Genomic DNA, 22071 nt, shown 5'->3' with positions numbered 1-22071 from the left:
TTTAGATGTGTGTGTGCGCACACACACACACATATATATATACAGTATATATATAATATTGACAAAACCTGATATTTTTTGTATATGTCTACATTTTATAAACATAATTTAAAAAATTAATACAATTTTGCATAGATAATTTGAAAATTTAATAATAGGTCATTTCTGAAATATTTTATTAAACCCTCATTTTAAAATTGTGGTTTATTGGAAAACAGATATTTAAATAATTTTGTTTTCTAATTTAAATAATGGTAAATATAATGTTTTTGTTGTATTCTTTTTATACCGTTTGTGTGGTGATGGATCCTCTGCGCGGTTAGCTTCCGGGTAATGTTGACTGCAGAGGTGAAGAGCAGCCGCTGATGGAGACGCCTCCACTACCGCCCATCTGTCGGGATCAATAAACCAATCACCTCATCGATCATCTGGAAATCCAAGTTCGGCTCGCATCGCCGCGAGGACATCGCAGCTCAAGTCGCGAGCGAACGACCGTTGATGACGGAGGAGCCTCTCTGCGCTCGAGGTTAGCAGCTAGCTTTAGCTTCTCTCTCTCAGTTTACAGAAACTACGCCACTAATCGATCCAATTGATTGATAGTGTGATCGGTTTGAGCTGCGTGGGGACACACAGGTGAGTCTAGCTGGTATATTTCTCTGTGACGCCACAGTTCTGGGTGAAACTTTACGCTTTTTGAACGGTTTTATGCAGCTAGGCTACCGTTACTAGTTAGCCTCGTTAGCGCTGGTTGAGTTCATCACAGATGATGCTAACTAATCCCGCCTCAGAGTTACGACTAGTCCCCGGTGTTATTGATGGGTTTTCACTTTGATTCACACCAAACCCCGAATTTAGATGCAAAATAAAACGGATTTTTAGGCTGAAGAGAAAACAGACGATGATTGAGCGTTTAAAGGCCCCAAAAACAGGACTTAAAATGAGAAATCTGCGCTAAAAGAGGCTCAAATTACAACAATTTAACCCATAATCAGTTCATAACGGTTAAGCGGCGCGTCTGTTTCTCACCGTTTGAGTGGAAATAAAAAGCATCATTCAAATTAAATCAGAAGTTATGAAATCCTATGTTTTATAGTAGGTATTTGTATAAAATATTTGTATAAAGATTCATAATATGAAGTGGTTAACAGCTCATAATGAGGCTCAAAGGAATTTGATCAAGTTATCAAGCATATTTATTTAACCTAATTTTATGCTTTAATAGGCCCCTGTTTTCCACATTGCAGTAGTTTTCTCCTGTCCATTCATACCTGGCTGGCTCCACTGATTTTGCTGAGGTGTGTGTGTTGTTATATTGCAATAAAACCCAATAATATCCAGAAATAGTAAGACAAAACAAAACCATCCCCACACATCTGGCTTTCAGATGGACTAAAAACTGGTGATTACAGTTAGACTGACTTGTTTAACTGTAATTACCAGCCTGTTTTGATTTAAGCAAGTCATGAGGTCATGTGTCACAGCACTGCTGTTTACAGATATTTAAACTGTGGAAACCTGGATCTTTGACAGTCTGCAGTTATGATGGTCACAGTGTTTAGATATGATGCTAACGGATAATCTCACCTCTATTATGATTTATTTTATATTTTTTGAGCTCCATTTTTGAATGTTTGTCTAAACCAGCTGGTTAACTTTAACTGTCCACACTTTTTTTTGTCAAGAAAGAGGTTTATAAAACTAGAATTTTAGAAAGTAGATAAAATATTATTATTACGTGTCAGTTTCATCATTGTCCGTCGTTCTGTTCAGGCAGATATGAATCACATTTAATCCAGAATCTTTCCACCTTAATGCAAATCAGGTTTAATTTATTTATAGATTGAGAACATGTGTTTTAAAGTCCATTATTACCTTTAATTTGACCTAAGTTTTAGTTGACAAGTTTTCACAGATCGAGGTCAAACTGAGAGAAAACAAATCAGTAACATAATAACATCTGCTTTAAATCTCAAGAATGAAGCGTTTAATTATTTAATCAATCACCTTTACACCAGTTAGTCAGCGCGGGGCGCAGCAATACTCAGCACAGCCTGCCGGTGTCATGCTGTATAACATTACAGTGTTATAAAAAAAAGTTCTGCATCTCACTCAGAGAAACTGAAAAATATTCCTGCAGACATACATTTCTCCAAACGTCAGTAGGCTTGTTGCAATAAGAAATAAATCCATTAATCAGGTAATAAATTAAAACTGCTCTATAATTTCAATTTCCATGATTCATCGTTTCTCTCTTTCTACCAAAAACTGGTTGATAAAAGTCTTCAGTCTGGTGTTTTGGCCTCAACTAGACTTTTTTTTGGAGGATAATTTTGTTTGCAGAGACTTCATAATTCATTTTATTTGTTGTTTTTGTTGTTTTGTTTATTTGTTTGGGATATTTAAAATATCTTTCAGTGTTAAATATTCACTAGAATTTAAAGTTTATTAATCTTTGATAATATGTTCTTACATTATTATGCCGTTATGTTACTTGAAAATGGTCTCAAAACATCAATATTATCGTTTATTACAATAACTTCTTGGACAATTTATTGTCCAGCAGAACGTATCGTGATTTGTTTTCTGTCCACCGGTATCTTCAGCTGTTCTTTTCAGTGACCAGGGCTTGAGACGTGTGTCCATTATCATTTTAAACATAAACATTCGTTTACGTGCAGTACAATGATGACCACTAGGTGGCGCCTGTAGATCACAGTGTGCTGGTGGATGTCGTTTTATTCAGTGTAAATAAAATGTTTTGAGTCCAGGCGGACTGTAAGGCCTCCTGTTTCTCCCCACAGCTGGCGGTTCTCCATCCCATCCTTCCCAATATCCTGCTCAGGAGCTTCACTCACTCCGTGATCGTAGCGCTGTCGTTCTGCACCGCGGCCGCCCCGGACCGGCCCGCCGCCTCCCCTGTCAGGCCGCGAGCCGCCAAAGCCAATGGTAAGCACAGTGGGGCGACCTTAGAGCCGCAGACCCTGCACAGCCGCTGCGCTGCTTTCCGCTATCGAGCCGACGAGTATTACGAGGGAGGAGACGGTCCGGGACGCGGAGCCTCAACGCCAGCGATGCCCGGATCTTCGCCGGCCAGCAGCAAGGCTCGGGTTTACACCGACGTCAACACGCAGAAGAACCGGGAGTACTGGGATTACGACGCACACGTGCCAAACTGGAGGTGAGGCGGTGCCGACGAGCAACAGCGGGCGCCGGGAGGTTGTCGTTGTCGTGGTAACGGAGAGTTGTTTCTGCTCTTTTCAGCAACCAGGACAACTACCAGCTGGTGCGCAAACTGGGCCGGGGGAAGTACAGCGAAGTGTTTGAGGCGATAAACATTACAAACAACGAGAAGGTGGTGGTGAAAATCCTCAAGGTGAGAACTCTTCATCATCCTCATCCTCACTGTTACAGATTAATGAGAATCAGGAAACGGTTTGGCTCTTCTCAATGGCAGCACCATAAACTACAATAAAAAAACCAATATTGGACACACACAGTGGAAAAATACTTTTTAAACTGAAGATTTACAAATAGAAACTGCTATTTAATCTGATATCTGACACCAGTTAGGATTTTTAATGGAAATTATGTTTATGGTTAGTGGTTTAGAGTTAACACAACTAACTTTCTAGTTAGCAGTGCCAACCACTTCTGATTAGCTCCTGAAATCACCTAATTACCAAATAAAGCAAAACATTTTCAACAAGGAGGTCAGTGAAGTTGAGACTAACGTTCTGCCTGGATGGAAAACCCGGCTGGTAACAAAACCAGAGATTCAGTCAGACTGAGTTTGAACTGTTTGCAAAGAATAATGAGGAAAACGTTCAGTCTGCAGGCCGAAAGCTGCAGTGGAAGCTGTTCTGCAAAGACTCGGGTTTGTTGTCGTATATTTCAGATTATTCTTTGCGAAACTGTTTAAACACTGAACATCTGAACATGACCAGCCTTTCCAGGCTTCGAGCTAAGTCAGATCTTCCTCTCATTTCGTTTCTCTGTCGGTTAAATCCTGGTTTCTGCTCCTCAGCCCGTCAAGAAGAAGAAGATCAAACGGGAAATAAAGATTCTGGAAAACCTGCGAGGAGGAACCAACATCATCCGCCTGGTGGACACGGTCAAAGACCCGGTGGTGAGTGAGAGCGGAGCGCCCGGCCGGCCGCCCGCAGCGCTGCATGCCCGCCGCCGTAATCCAGTCTGGCTAATGATCTCCACTTACCTGCAGCTGCTGTCCGTGTTTGTTGTTTTCTCTTTGCAGTCCAGAACGCCAGCACTTGTCTTTGAGTTCATCAATAACACAGATTTTAAGGTACTTGAGTTGGGCTGACTCCACACTACCATCCATGCACCGATAGGCAGCTAACAGAATGACTTCCTGTTAGCGTAGAAGCCCCGAGCGGCTAACGGCTAAAACACGAGTGTCTCTTTTCGTTCCTGCAGGAGCTGTACCAGAAGCTGACCGACTACGACATCCGCTACTACATGTATGAGCTGCTCAAGGTGAGATCAGCTTACGAAGCTTAACTGTGACTTCCAGGATCTGTGGAGAATAAAACCTCAGAAAACATGGAACGAACAAGAAATATTTATTTGATGCATTACTTCAGCGATAAGTAAATATCAAACATTCATACAAGAAATTATTCCACTAAAAATGCATCTTATTGATCTCCAAATGGCTGCAGATGGAAAATATTAGAACAACAAAGCTGGTTTATGAACAAGAGGTCTCACTACGACATGAAGATCTCTGCCTCTGTTTGGTGCATTTTTATTCTTCATCAAGTGAAATTGGTTGCATTTTGTAAAGTATCCAGAAATTGAACTCGACTCAGAGTAAAATAAAAAAATATGGTGGAGAAAAACTATTAAAGAAAGAAATAAAAATACTGAAGTAAACGTAAGTTGTGACCATGATTTTATATATAAAAGCTGAGGTTTGTCACAACATGGCACATGGAGCTGCTCAGTGTTCTTGTTTTCTGTAAAATCAAGTTAAACTTTGTGGTTTTTAGACCTTAAACTCATCAGGAAGGTTTTTGGTTTTACAGGATATTTTTAGGTGCAGGAAACTTTACAGGGACAAATGTCATTAGGATTTGAGTATTCTTTGTGTTTTTACTTAGTTTGTATTTATTTTGCTGTTAATTATGAATAATGTTTTAAAAAGTGGAGCGTTGATGAAGGCTGTTGGTCCTGCTTGGTTCCAGATGGTTAAATGAATTTCTCGTTATTCCTGTCTGAGGAGGAAACGTTGGTTTGTTTCTGCTCCAGGCTCTGGACTACTGCCACAGCATGGGGATCATGCACCGGGACGTGAAGCCGCACAACGTCATGATCGACCACCAGCTGAGGAAGGTGCTGCTCCTCTTCCTCCCTAAAATGATCGTTTAGCTGCCGAATAAACAGGGCTGGATTTTAATCAGGCATTTTCAAGGTTTGGAAAGTGCTGGATTTCTGCTTAAAGTCCTGGAAAGTGCTTAGTATTCAAACAGCACCGTGTTGTAATAAAGTTTATTTACAGTCAAAACCAGATATTTAAATATGATAAAACGATAAATACACATTTTGTTTCTCACTGTCTGAAGCTAAATTATACAGCAGAATATCAGAGCTTCGCTAAGAAGATAAGAAAAAATAAAAGTACGAGAATAAAGTCATAATATTAAACATTTATTCTCGTTTTATTTTGACTTTGTTCTGGTAGTTTTATAGTTTTATATTTAAAGATTCTAAAAAGACAAAAACATATTTTTTACTCGCTGTCTCAAGTTAAATCATACGACAAATTATTAGAGCCGATTCAAAAAAAAAAAAGAAAATTCAGTCATAGAATTCTAACAGAAAATAAAGTCTTAATTTTACAAAAATGAAGTAAAAAACATACCAGCATAAAGTTACAATAATACGAGAACAAAGTTACTAAAATAAAGTTGTAAAACTATGGGAATAAAGTCGTAATATTACAAAAATAAAGTTGTGACATTGCAGGAATGAAGTTGTATTGAGTGAGGATAAATTCAGAACACTTTGAGAATAAAATCTCCACAATGCAGGAATAAAGTCGCAACGTTATGGGAATAAAGTAAAAAAAAAAAACAAGAATAAAGTTGTATTACAGAAATAAAATGAATATTTTGAAAAAAAATTATAATTTTACCAGAATAAAGTGGTAATGTGACAGAAATAAAGTCATGAGAATAAATCTGAATATTTAGAGAAAAAAGTCATAATATTGTGGCTTTATTCTTAATTTTCTTGGCCCTATCGCAGCACCGTAGACGGTCAGTAATCAGTTTGTTGACTAATGGAGTCTGTTGTGCTGCAGCTTCGTCTCATCGATTGGGGTTTGGCCGAGTTCTACCATCCCGCTCAGGAATACAACGTCAGGGTGGCGTCTCGCTATTTCAAAGGCCCTGAGCTGCTAGTGGACTATCAGGTTAGTTAGTCTGAGTTAAATCTCATACTTAAACGGCTCAGTCGGTCTGATTCTGCGGATGTTTTTGCAGATGTATGACTACAGTTTGGACATGTGGAGCTTTGGCTGCATGCTGGCCAGCATGATCTTCCTGAAGGAGCCGTTTTTCCACGGCCAGGACAACTATGACCAGGTAGGAGGCGGGAACAGCCTGCAGGTCCTCCACACTTTACCACAACGCAGAGAAACGTAGGAAATATGACACCCAACAGGATCGATCCCTCTGAAATGAACACAACTGAATTATGCTTTAACCATCCAGACACTTTTCTTATTTGTTGAGATCCATTTAATCCAAAGCAAAAACCGTTTCTATCATCATAAATAATGCTGGATGTTATACACTGCAAAAAACCAAATCTTACCGAGTATTTTAGTTTAGTTTCTAATGCAAATATTTTAGTGTACTAACTTACAAATATACATGTAGATTAAAATAATAACTGCAGATTTTGGCAGTCGTGCTGAAGGACTTCAGGATTTCTAAATGCTGCATTTTTTAGACTCGAAGTTTGTTTTTCTTTGTTTTTTTGTGATTGTGGAAACTTGACTAGTATTCAGTCAGCAGGGGGCGCCACTGATTCCCTCAAAGCTACTGTATCAGCTGCAAACTGGATTCTTCACAGTGGCTCTTAATAACTCTGGATAAAATAATAAAGAGTCATTTAACATTTTCAAATATACATTTAAAACTAACTGCAGATTTTAGCCGTTTTTCAGTGTTTTAAGACATAATTATGTAGAATTTCAGACATCAATCTCAAAATTTCTGAGTTTTTTGGCTGAAATTTACTCAATTTTTCTGTCTACAATATCCCTAATAACCAACAATTTAATATATTTTATTTATTACATAATTTGAACCAGGTGAGGTTATAGCCTCACCTGGTTCAACATGTTTGATATGCATTGATGATTTTAAAGATGGGACTGGACAAAATGTAACATTTGTTTTCAAATTGGTGGCTGTATGATGTTTTTATGGCTTTTTATTTTTATTTTTTACGATGTAAAGCTCTTTGAACTGGCTACACAGATAAACGTGAATGATTGAAAGCTGGGAGTTCTGGGGAAAATTACAGAAAATATGCTTTTTTTATCTTAAATGCAAAATGTTAATAATTTTGGCTCCATTGCTGCTCTGATTGTGTTGTTCTGTTAGGAAATGACTTTATGTAGAGTCTCTATACTCCAGTTAACAATTATTCGGTTACTAAATTAGTTAATGTTTATGTCAACAATTGTTTCAGCTCTGCACTTCTTGGAATTGCAGTTTTGAGTTTTGGGTTTCATAAATCCTGATATTAGCCGCTGCACCGTTTTTTTCCAGGACACAAACAGCTGCAAGCATGAACCTTCAGTTTCTGGGAAACATGCAAATGGTTCTAACTGAGCCTGTCTGTGTGTGTGTGTGTGTGTGTGTGTGTGTGTGTCTGTCGGGGTGTGTGTGTTCGTTTGTTCTGCAGCTGGTCCGCATCGCCAAAGTTCTCGGCACCGACGAACTGTTCGGCTACCTGCACAAGTATCACATAGAACTGGACACTCGCTTCAAAGACCTGCTGGGACAGTGAGTACCAACTCGACCCGGTTCTGACCCAGACAGAACTCAAACATGTTCTTTTGTTTGTTTTTTTTCATGATTTTGATCAGTTTTATGAACTCTGGAGTCGCGTTTCTGTCGTTACGTAAAGGTATTAGTCAGGGTGAGGGTTTTTTTTACAGACGTGTAAAATTTACTGAAAGTTTCTCCTAAACTGGTGAACCCGACCAGCACCTGCAGGAACGTCCAGCAGGCGCTGGTTGGGTTCAACAGGTGGCGCTGTTCTCCTGATTTCTCCAAATGGGTCGCAGACGGAGTTTGCATCCAAACGTGATGATGAAACCAAACGAACCCCAAATAAACCTGATGAGCACCATGTAGCCTAATGGGTGGTGGCAGCATCATGGTCTGGGTTGCATTTCTGCTAATGGATCCTTTTTTCTTTCTTGGATGTTTTTTGTCAGTCTACTAGCTAAAAAATGTGGAACGTTTCCAAATATGGGATTGTAGTATTACGACTTTATTCACATATTATGTTATTCACTTATTATTCTGATTATTTTCTTGTAGTATTACAACTTTATTCTGATATTATTAAAATTTTATTCTCTTTCATTTCAAACATCGTAATTTTCTTAGTCTTGTCTTAATATTCGGTCGTACACTGACCGCTGGACGAAGCCTGAGATTAACGTTTAACAGTTTTAGTTTCAGAAAACGTACGCAGCCAGATTATGTTTTGTTGGCCTCATTAAATATGAATCCTGTAGTAATTTGTGTCGTCATACCGTGGCTGACTGTGCGGGGGCGCTGTGGTTCCAGGCAGTCGCGGAAGCGCTGGGAGCAGTTCATCCAGTCAGAGAACCAGCACCTGGTGAGTCCGGAGGCGCTGGACCTGCTGGACAAGCTGCTGCGCTACGACCACCAGCAGAGGCTGACGGCGGCCGAGGCCATGCGCCACGCCTACTTCTGTCAGTACCTGCAGCACACACAGCCGGGTTGCCAGGTTGGACGGGTTTCCCCCAACTGGGCTGCTTCTAAAGCACCAGGAGGGTTTCTAGAAATATTACAGAGGAAAACTTTTAAAAATAAGTATTCTGTTTCAGAAAGGAACCAAAGTTTTCATAAACTCATATTATTGGACTTATTAATTTGTTCTGAAATCTGTTGAACGATTAGTCCAGGAGTGTTAAAAGTCGCAGGGCAAACGACCCAGCCTGAAATAAAGTAGCTCAATTTGGTTTATTTTTAATTTTTTCAAAATCGATATTTATTATAGATCCAAAACTTAACAAGAGATTTTTATGACGGTGTATCTGGGTTATTGTAAAAATAAAAAAATAAAAGACGTAAAAGTAAATTTCCACCAAAAACTTTTGTGATTAATTTCAGAAATTCTCTAGAAAAAAATTCAAAAGTCAAATTTTTTTTGAAATTTTCAATGTTTTGTAGAAAATTTATGAGATTAATCTAAAAATTTCTAAGTTCTTGAGCGAAAGAAAACTCCTGTTTTTCCTCTACAGTAACCCAAATACGCCATCATAGATTTTGCACGTTTGCTATATTAATAGGAGTTGGATGTTTTTTCTTTTCTTTGTTTGTTGTTTTGGCCGGTTCTCTGTTGTTTTTGGGCTGGACCTGTCAGTCGGATCCAGCTGCTTCCCATCCAGTGGTCAGACTAACTCTCTGGAGGCCGGATGTTTCCTCAGTAGTTGAGCTTCTTCCTGTGAAAGCAGCAGGCGATGCGTTCAGGGGGCCGAGGCGTGGCTGCAGCTCTCGTTGCACCAGTTTTAGGACAAACTTTGAATTTTTAAAGCTTCTGGGAACAGAAGGACAGCAGATATGTAAAGTGATACATTCCAGAGAGGAATTAGCTTTCAGCAGAAAGAAAAGGACCAGAAACTGGAGCTGCCGTTATCTTCCTGACACTCCTAGAGTCTGGTTCCGACCGTTTCCAGGAACTTTCCGCTCATTCCTCGTCTCCCGTTGTTTGTCCCGCAGATCCAGTGGTGAAGGAACAAGCGAACGCCAACACAGACGGCACAAAGGCAATAAGCAGCTCCAATGCAACATGATGACCAGACAGCAGGTAACCCACTGGTGGCCCTCTGGCATGGACTAATAAACGAGAAATGCAGCTTTAAAGGCAGAAAACATCACAAACGGGGGGATAACTCTTCACACCTTCCTGTGTTTAACTCCATCTGTTGTGACCAGAAGGTTTTATTAAACGTGACGAAGCAAACCTTTGAATTACAGGAAGAGGAGTTTCCACTTCTAGACGGAGGCGTTCTTATTAGGAGACACAGATCAACGGAAAATGACTAATACATGTTTCACCGTCCTGCTGCTGCAGCCAGTTTGTACCACAGTCCAGGAAAAGTTTATTTAATATTAGATTTATCTGCAAACATTCACCATATTCCTTTACTGAACTCAAAAATCTGGTCAGTGAACGCACCATGCCTACTGGATCGCATCGAAACAACAATACACCAAGAGTTAATATCTTTATCTAAATTAATGCGTGAATGTCCTGTCCTGTTATTTATATTAGAATCCATCATTTTATTATATGTTATGTTAAATGCCACATTTTAGCTCTTTAAAGGGTCAAAGCTCTACATCTGAATTCATCTGATTATCTCTCCAGTTGAAGGTCCAAATAAAATCAGCTTGTTTAATTAATGAGCGGCGCAGCAAACAAGAGTTATAAACACCAAAACAGGTTTTATAAACACAAAAACAGGCGTTATAAACATCAAAAGGAGTTATAAACACGAAAACAGGAGTAATAAACAAAAAACGGGAGTAATAAACACGAAAAGAGGAGTAATAAACACAAAAACGGGAAAAATAAACACAAAAACGGGAGTAATAAACACAAAAACGGGAAAAATAAACACGAAAACAGGAGTAATAAACAAAAACAGGAGTAATAAACAAAAACAGGAGTAATAAACAAAAAACGGGAGTAATAAACACGAAAAGAGGAGTAATAAACACAAAAACGGGAGTAATAAACACAAAAACGGGAAAAATAAACACAAAAACGGGAGTAATAAACACAAAAACGGGAAAAATAAACACAAAAACAGGCGTAATAAACAAAAACAGGAGTAATAAACACAAAATATACGTTTAGTGTTTATAACGCCAAACAACAGTTCTAAACTGTCCCAGGCAGGATTTAAACAGCACCAGGAAATGTTAAAGGATTTATTAAATCTGTTTTTATTTCATTAATCAGATTTTCTGTCTTCTTTTAATAACTTTGTTTTTTTTCACCCATTCAGGAAAAAAATCTTTCTTACCTCAACTTGCAACCTTTTCTTGGCAGAAACATCTGCCTCCACATCAACAGCCATACTGGAGCAAGATGTCAGTTTTTGCAGCACACACACTCAACCCCAACACACACACACCCCAATACACACACACCCAATGGATCAGTACTGGACGGACTAAACCAATCCCATCAGAGCCCAGGGAACCCGCAGCCCCTCATAATTCGGATGGGAAATCGGATCTGAACCCGTTTTTAAACTAAGTGACTCGCTGGATCCGAATCCGGCCGCACCGTGTTGCAGGAGATCCAGTTCCAGGTTTTAGCACTGACGTGGAGGCTCTTTTCTGCTATGATAGAACAAAAGCTATATTGAAAGAGAATAAACAGTTTTTATTTAAAGAACGTGTCCGAGTTTCTTTCCCTGATCCAGAGTGCATTTCACTGTTTCTGTGACATTAAAATAAATCATTAAATACTGATACACAAACATTTCAACCTGTAAGCTGATTGGATGCTGAGAAACTACATTTCAAACTGAACTGACCAATCAGAGGGAAGAATTTATATCTTCAAATATAAATAATCACAATCACTTAAGGTTGCTGTTTACACGCAGCTTTCTCTCTAAATAAAAGTTTCCCACATTTTTTATCTGAAAATATAAATTCTTGTCCAAGATTTAATTTCTTAGCATGAAAACAAAAATTAAGAAAATCCACAGATTTTGGTTTTGAGGGTTTTTTGCCTTCATGACGATGAAATCTTTATTTTGAAAATTGAAAAAGACAAAAACACTTCCATCTCCTAAATGCTGACCTGAAGGGGGTGAATGTTTATGCAGTTTTCTAAAATATTTTTTTATTTAGTATTTTGTAAAAATCAGTTTACACCGTTTGTTTTTTTTCTAAAAATTGTCAAACAAAGCCAGGTTTTGTTGATCATGACTGATTTCTAACACCAATAAAAAGCCAAAACATCCCAGGGTTTGATATGAATAAATTAATGTTTAAAGTCACGTTAGTATCTTTTTCCCTTTTTGCCAAAACTGCAACATTAGTTGAAGCTTCCAACAGATTTTATGATCCAATGTAAACAAAAAATTTGTATTTCATCTAATATCATTTGCATTTAATCCATTTAGTATTCCAAATCATATAAATTTTGTTTTACTTAAATTTATTAATTTGCTCATATCCAACCACAGTTCTAAATGACTAATTTCTGTTGTTGGCGTCTCTAAAAAGATTAATAAATTTCTGCATCTTTGAGACTTTATTTATGCCAGCTTGTGTTTTTTTTACTGTCTTATTTTCTTAACAATCATCTCCATGGTATCCAGCCCTAACTCATTTTTATTTAAAAGAAACTGAGTTTAGTTTGAGATAACGAGCCAAAGTGCGTTTATCTTTATATATTGAGTCATAAAGCTTCATAAACAGAGCGGCAATAAATGATCCTTCAACACACTGATGGCACCATGTTTCTGTTATCGCAGGCCGAGATTCGTCTCAGGCGCCAACAGGAAGCAGGCGGGCTTTAGGACCCATCGGAGACTTCTCATCCCGTTTACAATTAAAGGGCCGGAAATACTTTTTTTTAAAAATACAAACCCGGCCAGATCAAGAAGGTTTAAGGTTTCATAATCACACCATAAAATATATCCATCATTTCAGATTAATGAAATGTTACAATTCAATATCTTTAAATACATATTAACACAAATCCAACATGTAGTAAATTAATTAGAGGAGGCAAAAATGATGGATTTCCGTTGAGCTCATATAGAGACGTTTCAGCGCTTTGGCTTGGAAGTAAATTCAGGAGCAAAAAAACGAGTTTTGAACCTCAAAGGAAAAGTTCTCAGATATTATTATTGCTCCTGAATTTATTTCCAATTTCTGGCAGTTGAATGCTTCCGTAGAAATGAGCATGTTGAGGTGGTAAGAATCTGTTTTGCGTTTTGGTCATAGCAGTAACATTAAAAGTCCAGAACTTTAGCGTTCAAACTTAAGTTTAAAATAAAAACGTGAAATGAAGACGGCGTTTGGGTTTTGTTGACAGTAATGAGCCAGACCGCAGAGTTCAATAAGTGCGTGTTTAATAAATAACACTGGAACTTCAACATGTATTTCCAGAACAGAAAACACTTGTGCAACATTCGTGCGTTACAAGTTGGTGCATTCGTTTTGGGAGAATCCGGGCCAAAGTTCTGAACGGGACGGCCCGCTCGGATTCGAAACGTTCCTGCTGAGGCGACGTGAGCTGTAAACACAGCAGAGAAAAGTCCAACCGCTTCCGAAAAAATCAAACCCACGCATTTAAAAAGCATCCAGATAAAAACATGTGACCCGGTTCTGCTCCGACCCGAACCGAATGCCCTGACCGACATCTGTAGTGTCAAAGTAAAAAGCAGCCAACGAACACAGTAATTAGCTACAGCAGATGAGCGCTACACCCATCAAAGGCACCGCGAGACCCGGCCTCCTCAGAACCAAAACATCTGGATCAGAACCAAAACACCTGGATCAGAACCACAACAGCTGGATCAGAACCGAGACATCTGGTTCAGAACCAGGACAGCTGGGTTCAGCTGCTTCACTAAACAACCGATAACAATAGATGCCACTTTGGCATTTCATCTATTTAAAAAATCAGGACTGGTTCAACATTTGGGAGGTTTATGGTTTCACTGCAGGTGTTGTTTGTGAGCATAAAGTTTCTCAGCTAAAAAATTCAAAATATAAAAATACAAAAGATCTGACAACCACAGTTCTGATAAATAAATTCTCTTTCCAAATGTTCCCCTCCAAACTTTGCGTGTCAATACTTTACCTTCCTATCCGTCCACCAGATGGTTAGCATTAGCTTGAAGAAGCTACAAAGAGGCGTGACTCACAGTTAAACCATGATTATGTGCAGAAAAGTGCGACTTTTGGCTGCTTCCCTTCACTGCTGCTATGTTTTATCCAACTTCTCCACAACTTATTAATGACCTTCTTTGTATTATTTTTGGGATAATTTGGAGAGTTGGTGTAAATTTGACCAGAAATTGTTACATTTACCAGGAATCTAATAAAATGTTATTAAAAAAAAATTTTTTTTTGTCATATTTAAATTTCTCTGTAGGGTGCCAATTTGTTAGATCTCCATTATGCCATTATTATTGACTTCCATAAATAATTCTCATCTTCTGCTTTCTTATTAGGTTTCCATTTTGTTATCCATAAATCTCTATCTCTGCGATCGATTAGTATTCCTAGATATCATTAAGCTCATTATTTGCTTGACATCGTTATTTCCCTTCAAAAACATAGATTAAAGTTTGAATTAATTATATTTTTGATTTAAAAATCATGATTTTCAGGGGCAGTGGTCACCAAAAACCTGTTATCTTTGGAAGACGTCCACCAAAGACCCCAAATATTGAACCAAACAAAGTAAAGTTTGGTTGTTGCAGCTGGAGAACTCACAGTAGCGAACTAAGAAAGCCCACCAAGGACACAGTTAAGACAACGCCGCTGATTAGCTTCATTATAACACTGATAATTAAAACCCTGGGGGCGAAACGCTCGGCTGAGTCCAGTGGCACTTGGTATTTTAAAGATTCATGGCCTCAGTCACTGCGAACCCCTCCGGTTTTTAAATGTTGTGTCCTTGGTGTTCTTTTTAAAAACGCAAACAATCTAAGGCATAAAACCGTCGTTTCACAAACAAAACGTAAAGCTAACACCAGTGACATTCAGTTTGTTCTTTTTGCAACGCAACAAAAACGTAAACAAGTGCATAAATAAAGCCGTCTATGATTATGTGAGTCTACATATATAATGGTGATTACGTATGATAATAGTGAGGTAACTTGATAAAGGGAGCGCGGTTAAAATGCGCCGATCCGCGTGGGAAACGCAGCACAATCATGCATCCGAGTGAAAACGAAGGAGGCGTCGTCCCGTTTGGATCGTTCAAGTTTTATAAAAACGCTGGACGGGTTTTTCCACGTAAAGTGACGTTACGATGCGACGTGTTTTTTCTTGTCAAGTTTTGGTGGGAATCAATAAAATCACCAGGCAGGTTTTCCATACAAAGAGTCATTATGACTCCCTGTAAAGTTTTGTTACAATGCCACGTTTTTTCCCCGTAGAGCGCCGTTACGATGTTTTTTCCCCGTAGAGCGCCGTTACGATGTTTTTTCCCCGTAGAGCGTCGTTACGATGTTTTTCCCCGTAGAGCGTTGTTACGATGTTTTTCCCCGTAGAGCGTCGTTACGATGTTTTTTCCCCGTAGAGCGCCGTTACGATGCGACCTTTCGTGGGACTCAGGGCAGCAGCTGCTGCAGCGTTGCGTCGTCCAGCTCGTTGACGGCCACGATGTGGTCCAGGTGCTGCAGGTAACGCTCCTGGTCACGCATGAAGTGAGGGATTCTGGTCCGGTTCAGTGCCGCCAGAGGACGCAGACGCTCCACGTCCTCGAAAGACACCTGCAGAGGAGACAAGTTGGAAACATGTTTAGAAAACTTTGTAGCATCGAAGACGTTTTGTTGGCTTCAGGACAGACTGATGCCTGCAGGCAGAACTCGGGGCGTAAAACTCGGTTCCTGTCATTTATTTCTTTCCATCTTTTGAAGAGTTTGTCTCGGTTTATCTCAGGCGTCAGATAATCCAGTCGCTCACCTTTCCTAGAGACGTCAGCATCTTAAAGTCGATGTTCCTTCGATGGCGAAGAATCCGCAGGATCCCGTCCAGGTAAACCTGATCTTTGCTGAAGCAACCTGAAAAAAAACAAACGATGATCCAGGATTTTCTACAAAAAGATGAAATAAACATTTCTTCTAAAGCCAATTTTCCCTGGGTTTTGTCTCTCAGGCTCATCAGACTCTTGACCGACTTTCTGCAGAAAACGATGCTAACGTTTCCTCTCGCTCTACATTTAGCTCTGAAACCTGAACAAACCGAACAAACGGCTCCACGTTGGAGATGAAAAACGGTAAAAATCTGTGGGTTTCTTTTTTTCCCCCACTGGGCCTGAATGAGTCTGTTTTAGGTTAGCGGTTAGCTTACGAACTAACACAACTTTATTCCTGGTTGGCTGAGGTGAAAGTCAGCAGTCGGTCCTCTTGAGGACAGAAACCTGGAGGTGTGTGTGTGTGTCTCACCGGGCTGCGGTGTGTGTGTGTGTGTGTGTCTCACCGGGCTGCGCGGTGTCGGTCTGGCCCCTCTTGGCCCGCAGGCAGTACTCCCAGCGGACGTCCGGGTCGTGGACGAAGCGGGCGATGTGGGCGAAGAGGCGGCTGAAGCTCATGCTGGCGGCGTGGAACACGGTGTAGTAGAGCAGCGCCGCGCGCCACAGGTGCGGCTGCTTCCTCAGCAGAACGCTGTGCAGGCTGGCCAGGCCCTCCTCCGTCGGGTTGGCCGGCTTCAGGCCCAGCTGCCGCCGCGCCTCGGCGGACGCCCAGGGCTGCAGCGCGTTGTTGGCGCCGCGCAGATAGTGGGTTCCTGAGGAAGAGGACGGGTCAGAAAATAGAAGATTAAGATTCTTCATGTCAATGTGAAGCTGAACAGAGTCTGTTTCCTTCGACCTCAGCAGTTTGAAAGTGGCTTCATTGTGACATCATCAGTCCTTTGGGTCCAGTTTAACCCAGTTTGGTCCAGTTTAACCCAGTTTAACCCAGTTTGGTCCAGTTTTAAGTAACATTGATTCAGAAACAGGCAGCTTTGATCTGCTGAGTGTGTGAGCCATGTTTTTATATACTAGTGGGGTCCAGGTCTGGCCCCTATGAGGGGAAATGCTGCTTTTGGGATGTGTGTGTGTGTGGGCGTGTGTGTGTGTGTGTGTTAGCGGCGCACCGATCTCGTGCCGCAGCATCCCCTCCAGCCAGTGCTGGCGAGCGCCGGCCAGGTTGATGGTCAGAGTGGGACGGCAGCTCTCCACCACCATGACGGCCTGCGACAGCAGCTCATCAGAGAGACGCACCACCACCTGGAAACACACACAGGTTAACACCTGCACAGGTAACAGACACGCCTCCCCCCCCTGCCTGCCCTCACCTCCCCCACGCAGCCCTCCTTCTGCAGGTATTTGCGGACCGCCGCCCAGACCTGACTCTTCGGCAGGACGCCGCCGCCCGTCGCCTCCTCGAAGTTCTCGTAGGAGCCGAACTTCCTCAGGACGCACTCCATGATCCCCACGGCCTGCGGACAACCAGAGGCTATCAGAACCGCCGGTCGGGCGCTGGGTCGGGGTCAAAGGTCAGAGTGGGACCCACCTGCTCCAGGAAGAGGCCCGACCCCTCCCGGTACTTGTCGAGGACGCTCCGCGGTTCGGGCTGCGCGTACTCGAACTGCGGCTCGTACTCATAGTCAGACTGGAAGAACGTCTGCTTCTCCTGCTCCAGGTTCAAAGGTCGCAGGGCGACCAGCAGGCAGGGTCGGGCCGGCGGGGGGGCCGCCGAGCCCACCGCCCCTTTGGCGATGTGAGGCAGGGAGGTGGCGGGACGCAAGCGTCCGCCGGCCCGCGGCCCCGCGGCGTAGTTGACGGAGCAGGAGCTCTCGCTGCGGCGCATCCAGCCGCCCGCCGACAGGCTGGGGCTGGTGAGGCTGCGCGCCCGGGGCGACGGGGCGGCCGCACCGCCGCGCCACGGCGGCTGCAGCACCCCGGGACGCGGCGGCGGAGTCACCTCCATGCTGAGAGGCCGGCGGAGCGGCACCCTGGTCCTCGGGGTCGCGACCCCGTTCTGGGACGGCCCCGCCTCCTTCTTGGCCGCATTGCTCCGTCTGGCTTTGGCGGTTCTGGGCGGATCTGGAGGGACGTCGGACCGGTCCCTGACCCTTTCAGCCTCGACCTGATCCATGAAGACTTCACCTGAGTCCAACACCATCACCACCGCCGCCGCGCCTCAGGCTCCGCCTCATTTACACCTGAGGAATGACACAAACAGCCATCATTTCACTTTAAAACTGCAGCTTGTGACTTTTAGAACATATATTTTCACATATTTAATAAAACTCTATGTTGTGACACTATGAGACAAATAATCTGTGAAAAGATCGATCTCCTCCACCTCTTCTCTGATCTACCACTAGGAAACGCACAGATCATGACCTAAAACAACCAATCAGAGCCAGGAGGAGGGGCTTAGCGCTGTCAATCATCCTCCTGTACGTTGCCAAAGGTGCGAATGGCGGCGAAACAATTTATTGTTCCAGAAAATTGTCTATCTGCCATAATTAGTGGCTTTGCTAACTAGCTTATAGCGTAGCAGAGAGCAAGCAGGAGAGGGTTAGAGGCGCGTACACTAGGACGATTGACAGCAGTAAGACCCTCCTCCTGGCTCTGATTGGTTGTTTATGACTGAACTGTGGATTTCTGCAGTTAGCTCTTTTTTCACATATCTCTCATATTATTCTGTTACAACACAGTGACGTTTAATAATATGTAAAAACTTTTTATTTTATAAAAGTTACATACTTCAGCTTTAAAACCCGTTACTTAAAAACATTTAAAACCCCCACAAATGCTCCCGTTGCATGATGCTGCCACCACCGTGCTTATCGGTGGCTCAGTGAATCTCAATCTGACATCTTGATGTCGCACACAAACCGACTTAATAAAAAAGAAAAAAAACTATTTTATCAAGGATTGATTCGGTTCGAAAGATAAAAACTGCTGAATCCACTTTTAGAAATAAAAGTAAAAACATTATTGAGGATAAAATAACTTTTCCTTCAGGGAGCAGATCAGGGCTGCAGCTAATAATTATTTATTCATTTCATTAATTGGATAAAAAAAATTATAATTCTGCTGATTTTTCATCTAACCACTTAAGCTTTTCCTGCATATTATAAACATTTTAAAGATGCAAATAAATTGTTCAATACATTTCAAAATAAGAAAATAAGCATTTTATTGCCTAAATCCACTTTATAACCCACTTCATTTATGATTTCGGTTTGTTTGATTTTTGTTTTACTTTTTTTTTTGCTTTTATTTTTTTATTTCGGATGTTTAAAATGTATCTAAGCTTGAGTATTAATTGTTCTTTAGAAATCAAAATTTATTGATCTGTGAAAGAGCGTATCTCCATTACTATGTTATTACCGATATATTGGCTGGAAATGGTCTCAAAATTATGATATTATCGTTTATAGAAATAATTTTGGGGACATTTTATCGCCCAGCAAAGTTTGTAATTGACAGGATTAGCTTAGAGGCTGCAGAAGACATGGAACTAGGGTGGAGCTTCATCCAACCTACATCTTATGGGATGGTTTAGATTGTAAGCAGATTTCACCTTAGAGTGGCCTAATCAAAGTCCAGTTGTAAATATGGCGGAGAGTCTGTGATAAAACCTGAAAACTGATCTTTAGAGATGCTAACCTTCAGCTAAATCCTAGTAAAACATGTTGAAGTTTGTTAATCTAGCTAGATAATATCTTCCGGTGGTTTAAACAGTTTAGCAATAAGTGAATGAATAAATGAATGAGTGAATGAATGAATGGCTGTGATTTAGGAACTTTTTGGTGTTTCTGGGTGAATAAATGGAGTGAAACGGATTGAAGTTGATCAGGATGACGGCGGCTTCTGTCTCTGGTGGAAACAGAAAACAGGATTTGATTAATCCAGGACATCCGGCCAGAAACTGTCCGAAACGGAGACAAATCTCAGCGTTTCCTCCACATGGCAGAAAATAACTCAACCAGCCCGAGGCAGAAACAAACAAACAAAAACACCCAGCAGGATCTCCGGAACAAAAACAGATCCGTTCAGCGTCAACGATACTCTTTTTAACTCCGCAAAGTCACTAAAAAACAACACTCACCGAGCTAAAAACGAAAAGTCCCGGTTCTCCGGCGGAGGATGGGAAGGTGTCAGCGGCTCCTTCCAGTCATGGCCGAGGCGGAGCCGCGTCTGCTTCCACCGGGGGAGGTGATGGTGATTAGCGGATAACGGTTCAGGGAGGAGCGGGGCCTGAGGCGGCTGGCTGCCTGGCTGGAAGCCGGCCACCGAGCGGTGGATGTGTTGGAAGATATGACGCAGCACGCCTGGCACGACGTGCTCCCGTTGCGTCATTACGTACAGCAACGGGACCCATAGACGTTTTGCGATTCTTTTTAGCTTTGCTTAGCTTCTTGCTAACATTTTTTGGTCACTAGATAAAATACAAATAATGAAGTCAGAATAAAAGAAAGTACACCCGTTTTCAATTCTGATGTTTTATGTATCCAATTAATAATAATTCTTACTAAGTTTTACAATAATTAAATCAAGCCCAACAGATTCTGCTCTTGTTGCTATTATACACATAGCAAGAGCACAAATGTGCTCAAAACTTTGTCAATGTTCTGCTAATGTGGAAAAAACAGAATTTCTCAATTGTGATGTTTCCATTAAATAAGAAACACAATTAAAATCCCATGAGAATAAGTTTGCTCACACGATAAATCATTTAAAAACATGTCAACATCATGCTCCAACCACTCCGTGTTGTTTTCTTCCTTAGTTACTCAATAGAGTTGCAGCTGATGTCCGTTTTTATTTTCATATTGAAAAGATTTCTCTCAGCTTGCAATAAAAATAGCATGTTGTATTGTCTCAGCTTTCCCACAGTCACTTTTCCCAGTCTGATGATTCCCTGATATGAATAATGTTCCATTAAGTCCAGTCTTCCCAGTTCTGAGTCGTGAAATAATTGTCTCCTCTCCTGTTCCTTTCTGTTCTCACTTCTCCAAATTTTCCTTCTGATTTTATAAAACGTTTCCTTTCCTTTCTTCCTCCCATTACTTTTGCCACCTCTTCCATTTTCTGTTTTATTTAACCTTTTTAAAGATTTTAACTGATATTCTGCAACCCTTTCCTCTACTTTGATATGAAGTCATGGTACAGTGAACGCCACTCCTATTGTATTTTCTTAGCGTTTTATCTCCTTTGTGTTAATTATTCACCTTTGCCCTGCCTGCTTGCTTTATTCTGCAGCCATTTCCTGTCGCCTCCCTTCCTCACCTCCGTGAATTGTCATTCTGTAGTCAAGCTCTCTGTTTTCTCTTCAGATTACTGGATTTTTTCGTTACCTTCTCTGGTTCATTCATGCCGGCTTCTCATCCTTCGTGCCACACTGTAAGTTTTTATGTTTTATATATGACTCTGGCATTTTTGGCCAAAGTTTCCACTATGATTATTTATACGATATGCGACGATAAATGACATACTAGAGGATAAATTTGCATGTTTTGTTGTTTCAAAAAAAAAATTCAATGAAAGTGCATGAGAATATCCATGTTAAAAAAAAAAGCTCTTTTACTACTCAGATATTTTTGTCAATTCCTATCCTGAAGTGAAAGTAGATGTCAAATAAACTGCTACATTTGTTTTATCATTATTTTGTAAAAAAAAAAAAAAATACTGCTCATACAAATACACAATTGTACACATAGCAAGACCAATTATTCATATAAAATATAGAGCGGATCCTTAAAGTTCAAAAAACAAACAGGATTTCACTATGGCTACCATTGAAAAATCATCCATTTCAGCAAATTAATGTTTCACTAATATTACAAGGTGATAATAATTATAAGCTAATAACATGAGCTAATAATAAAGGCTATAAAATCAGTTCTCTCTCTCAGAATTTGTGCACAAAACAGTCGTCTTATAAGTCTGATTGATGTTTAAAGGGAAAGTATTATGTGTTTTCCAGCTCTTAATCATTTATAGGTTGAAATAACTATGTTATCTTCAGTTAATGCGACTTACAAGAAATTTTACTTAGTAATGCTT

At 40.8% G+C, this 22071-nt stretch overlaps 2 protein-coding genes across 3 annotated transcripts; one reads left to right on the top strand and one right to left on the bottom strand.

Annotated features, from left to right (window-relative positions):
- Nucleotides 1–313: 313 nt before the first annotated feature.
- Nucleotides 314–11700, top strand: LOC116719277 (casein kinase II subunit alpha'-like). 2 transcript variants are annotated; one of them, XM_032561774.1, is made up of 13 exons: nucleotides 314–526; nucleotides 2802–3178; nucleotides 3262–3373; nucleotides 4025–4126; nucleotides 4253–4303; nucleotides 4435–4494; nucleotides 5269–5352; nucleotides 6323–6433; nucleotides 6504–6605; nucleotides 7939–8039; nucleotides 8835–8983; nucleotides 10014–10101; nucleotides 11309–11700. In XM_032561774.1, the coding sequence occupies exons 2-12, from the start codon at nucleotides 3072–3074 to the stop codon at nucleotides 10085–10087; spliced, it is 1053 nt and encodes a 350-aa protein (XP_032417665.1). In that variant the 5' UTR covers nucleotides 314–526; nucleotides 2802–3071; the 3' UTR covers nucleotides 10088–10101; nucleotides 11309–11700. The 2 variants fall into 2 exon arrangements, with proteins under 2 accessions (XP_032417665.1, XP_032417666.1); XM_032561775.1 differs by having other exon boundaries at nucleotides 314–633.
- A 1677-nt stretch (nucleotides 11701–13377) lies between these two features.
- kiaa0895l lies at nucleotides 13378–20371 on the bottom strand. Its single transcript, XM_032561761.1, has 8 exons — nucleotides 20114–20371; nucleotides 17561–18212; nucleotides 17343–17486; nucleotides 17142–17274; nucleotides 16485–16790; nucleotides 15969–16066; nucleotides 15597–15775; nucleotides 13378–15482 (listed from the first exon to the last, which is right to left on the bottom strand). The coding sequence occupies exons 2-7, from the start codon at nucleotides 18170–18172 to the stop codon at nucleotides 15614–15616; spliced, it is 1455 nt and encodes a 484-aa protein (XP_032417652.1). The 5' UTR covers nucleotides 18173–18212; nucleotides 20114–20371; the 3' UTR covers nucleotides 13378–15482; nucleotides 15597–15613.
- Between the last annotated feature and the right edge of the window lie 1700 nt (nucleotides 20372–22071).

This window comes from Xiphophorus hellerii, chromosome 4, assembly GCF_003331165.1.
Source record: "Xiphophorus hellerii strain 12219 chromosome 4, Xiphophorus_hellerii-4.1, whole genome shotgun sequence".
NCBI lineage: Eukaryota > Metazoa > Chordata > Actinopteri > Cyprinodontiformes > Poeciliidae > Xiphophorus > Xiphophorus hellerii.
This window is presented reverse-complemented; position numbering and strand designations above follow the sequence as displayed.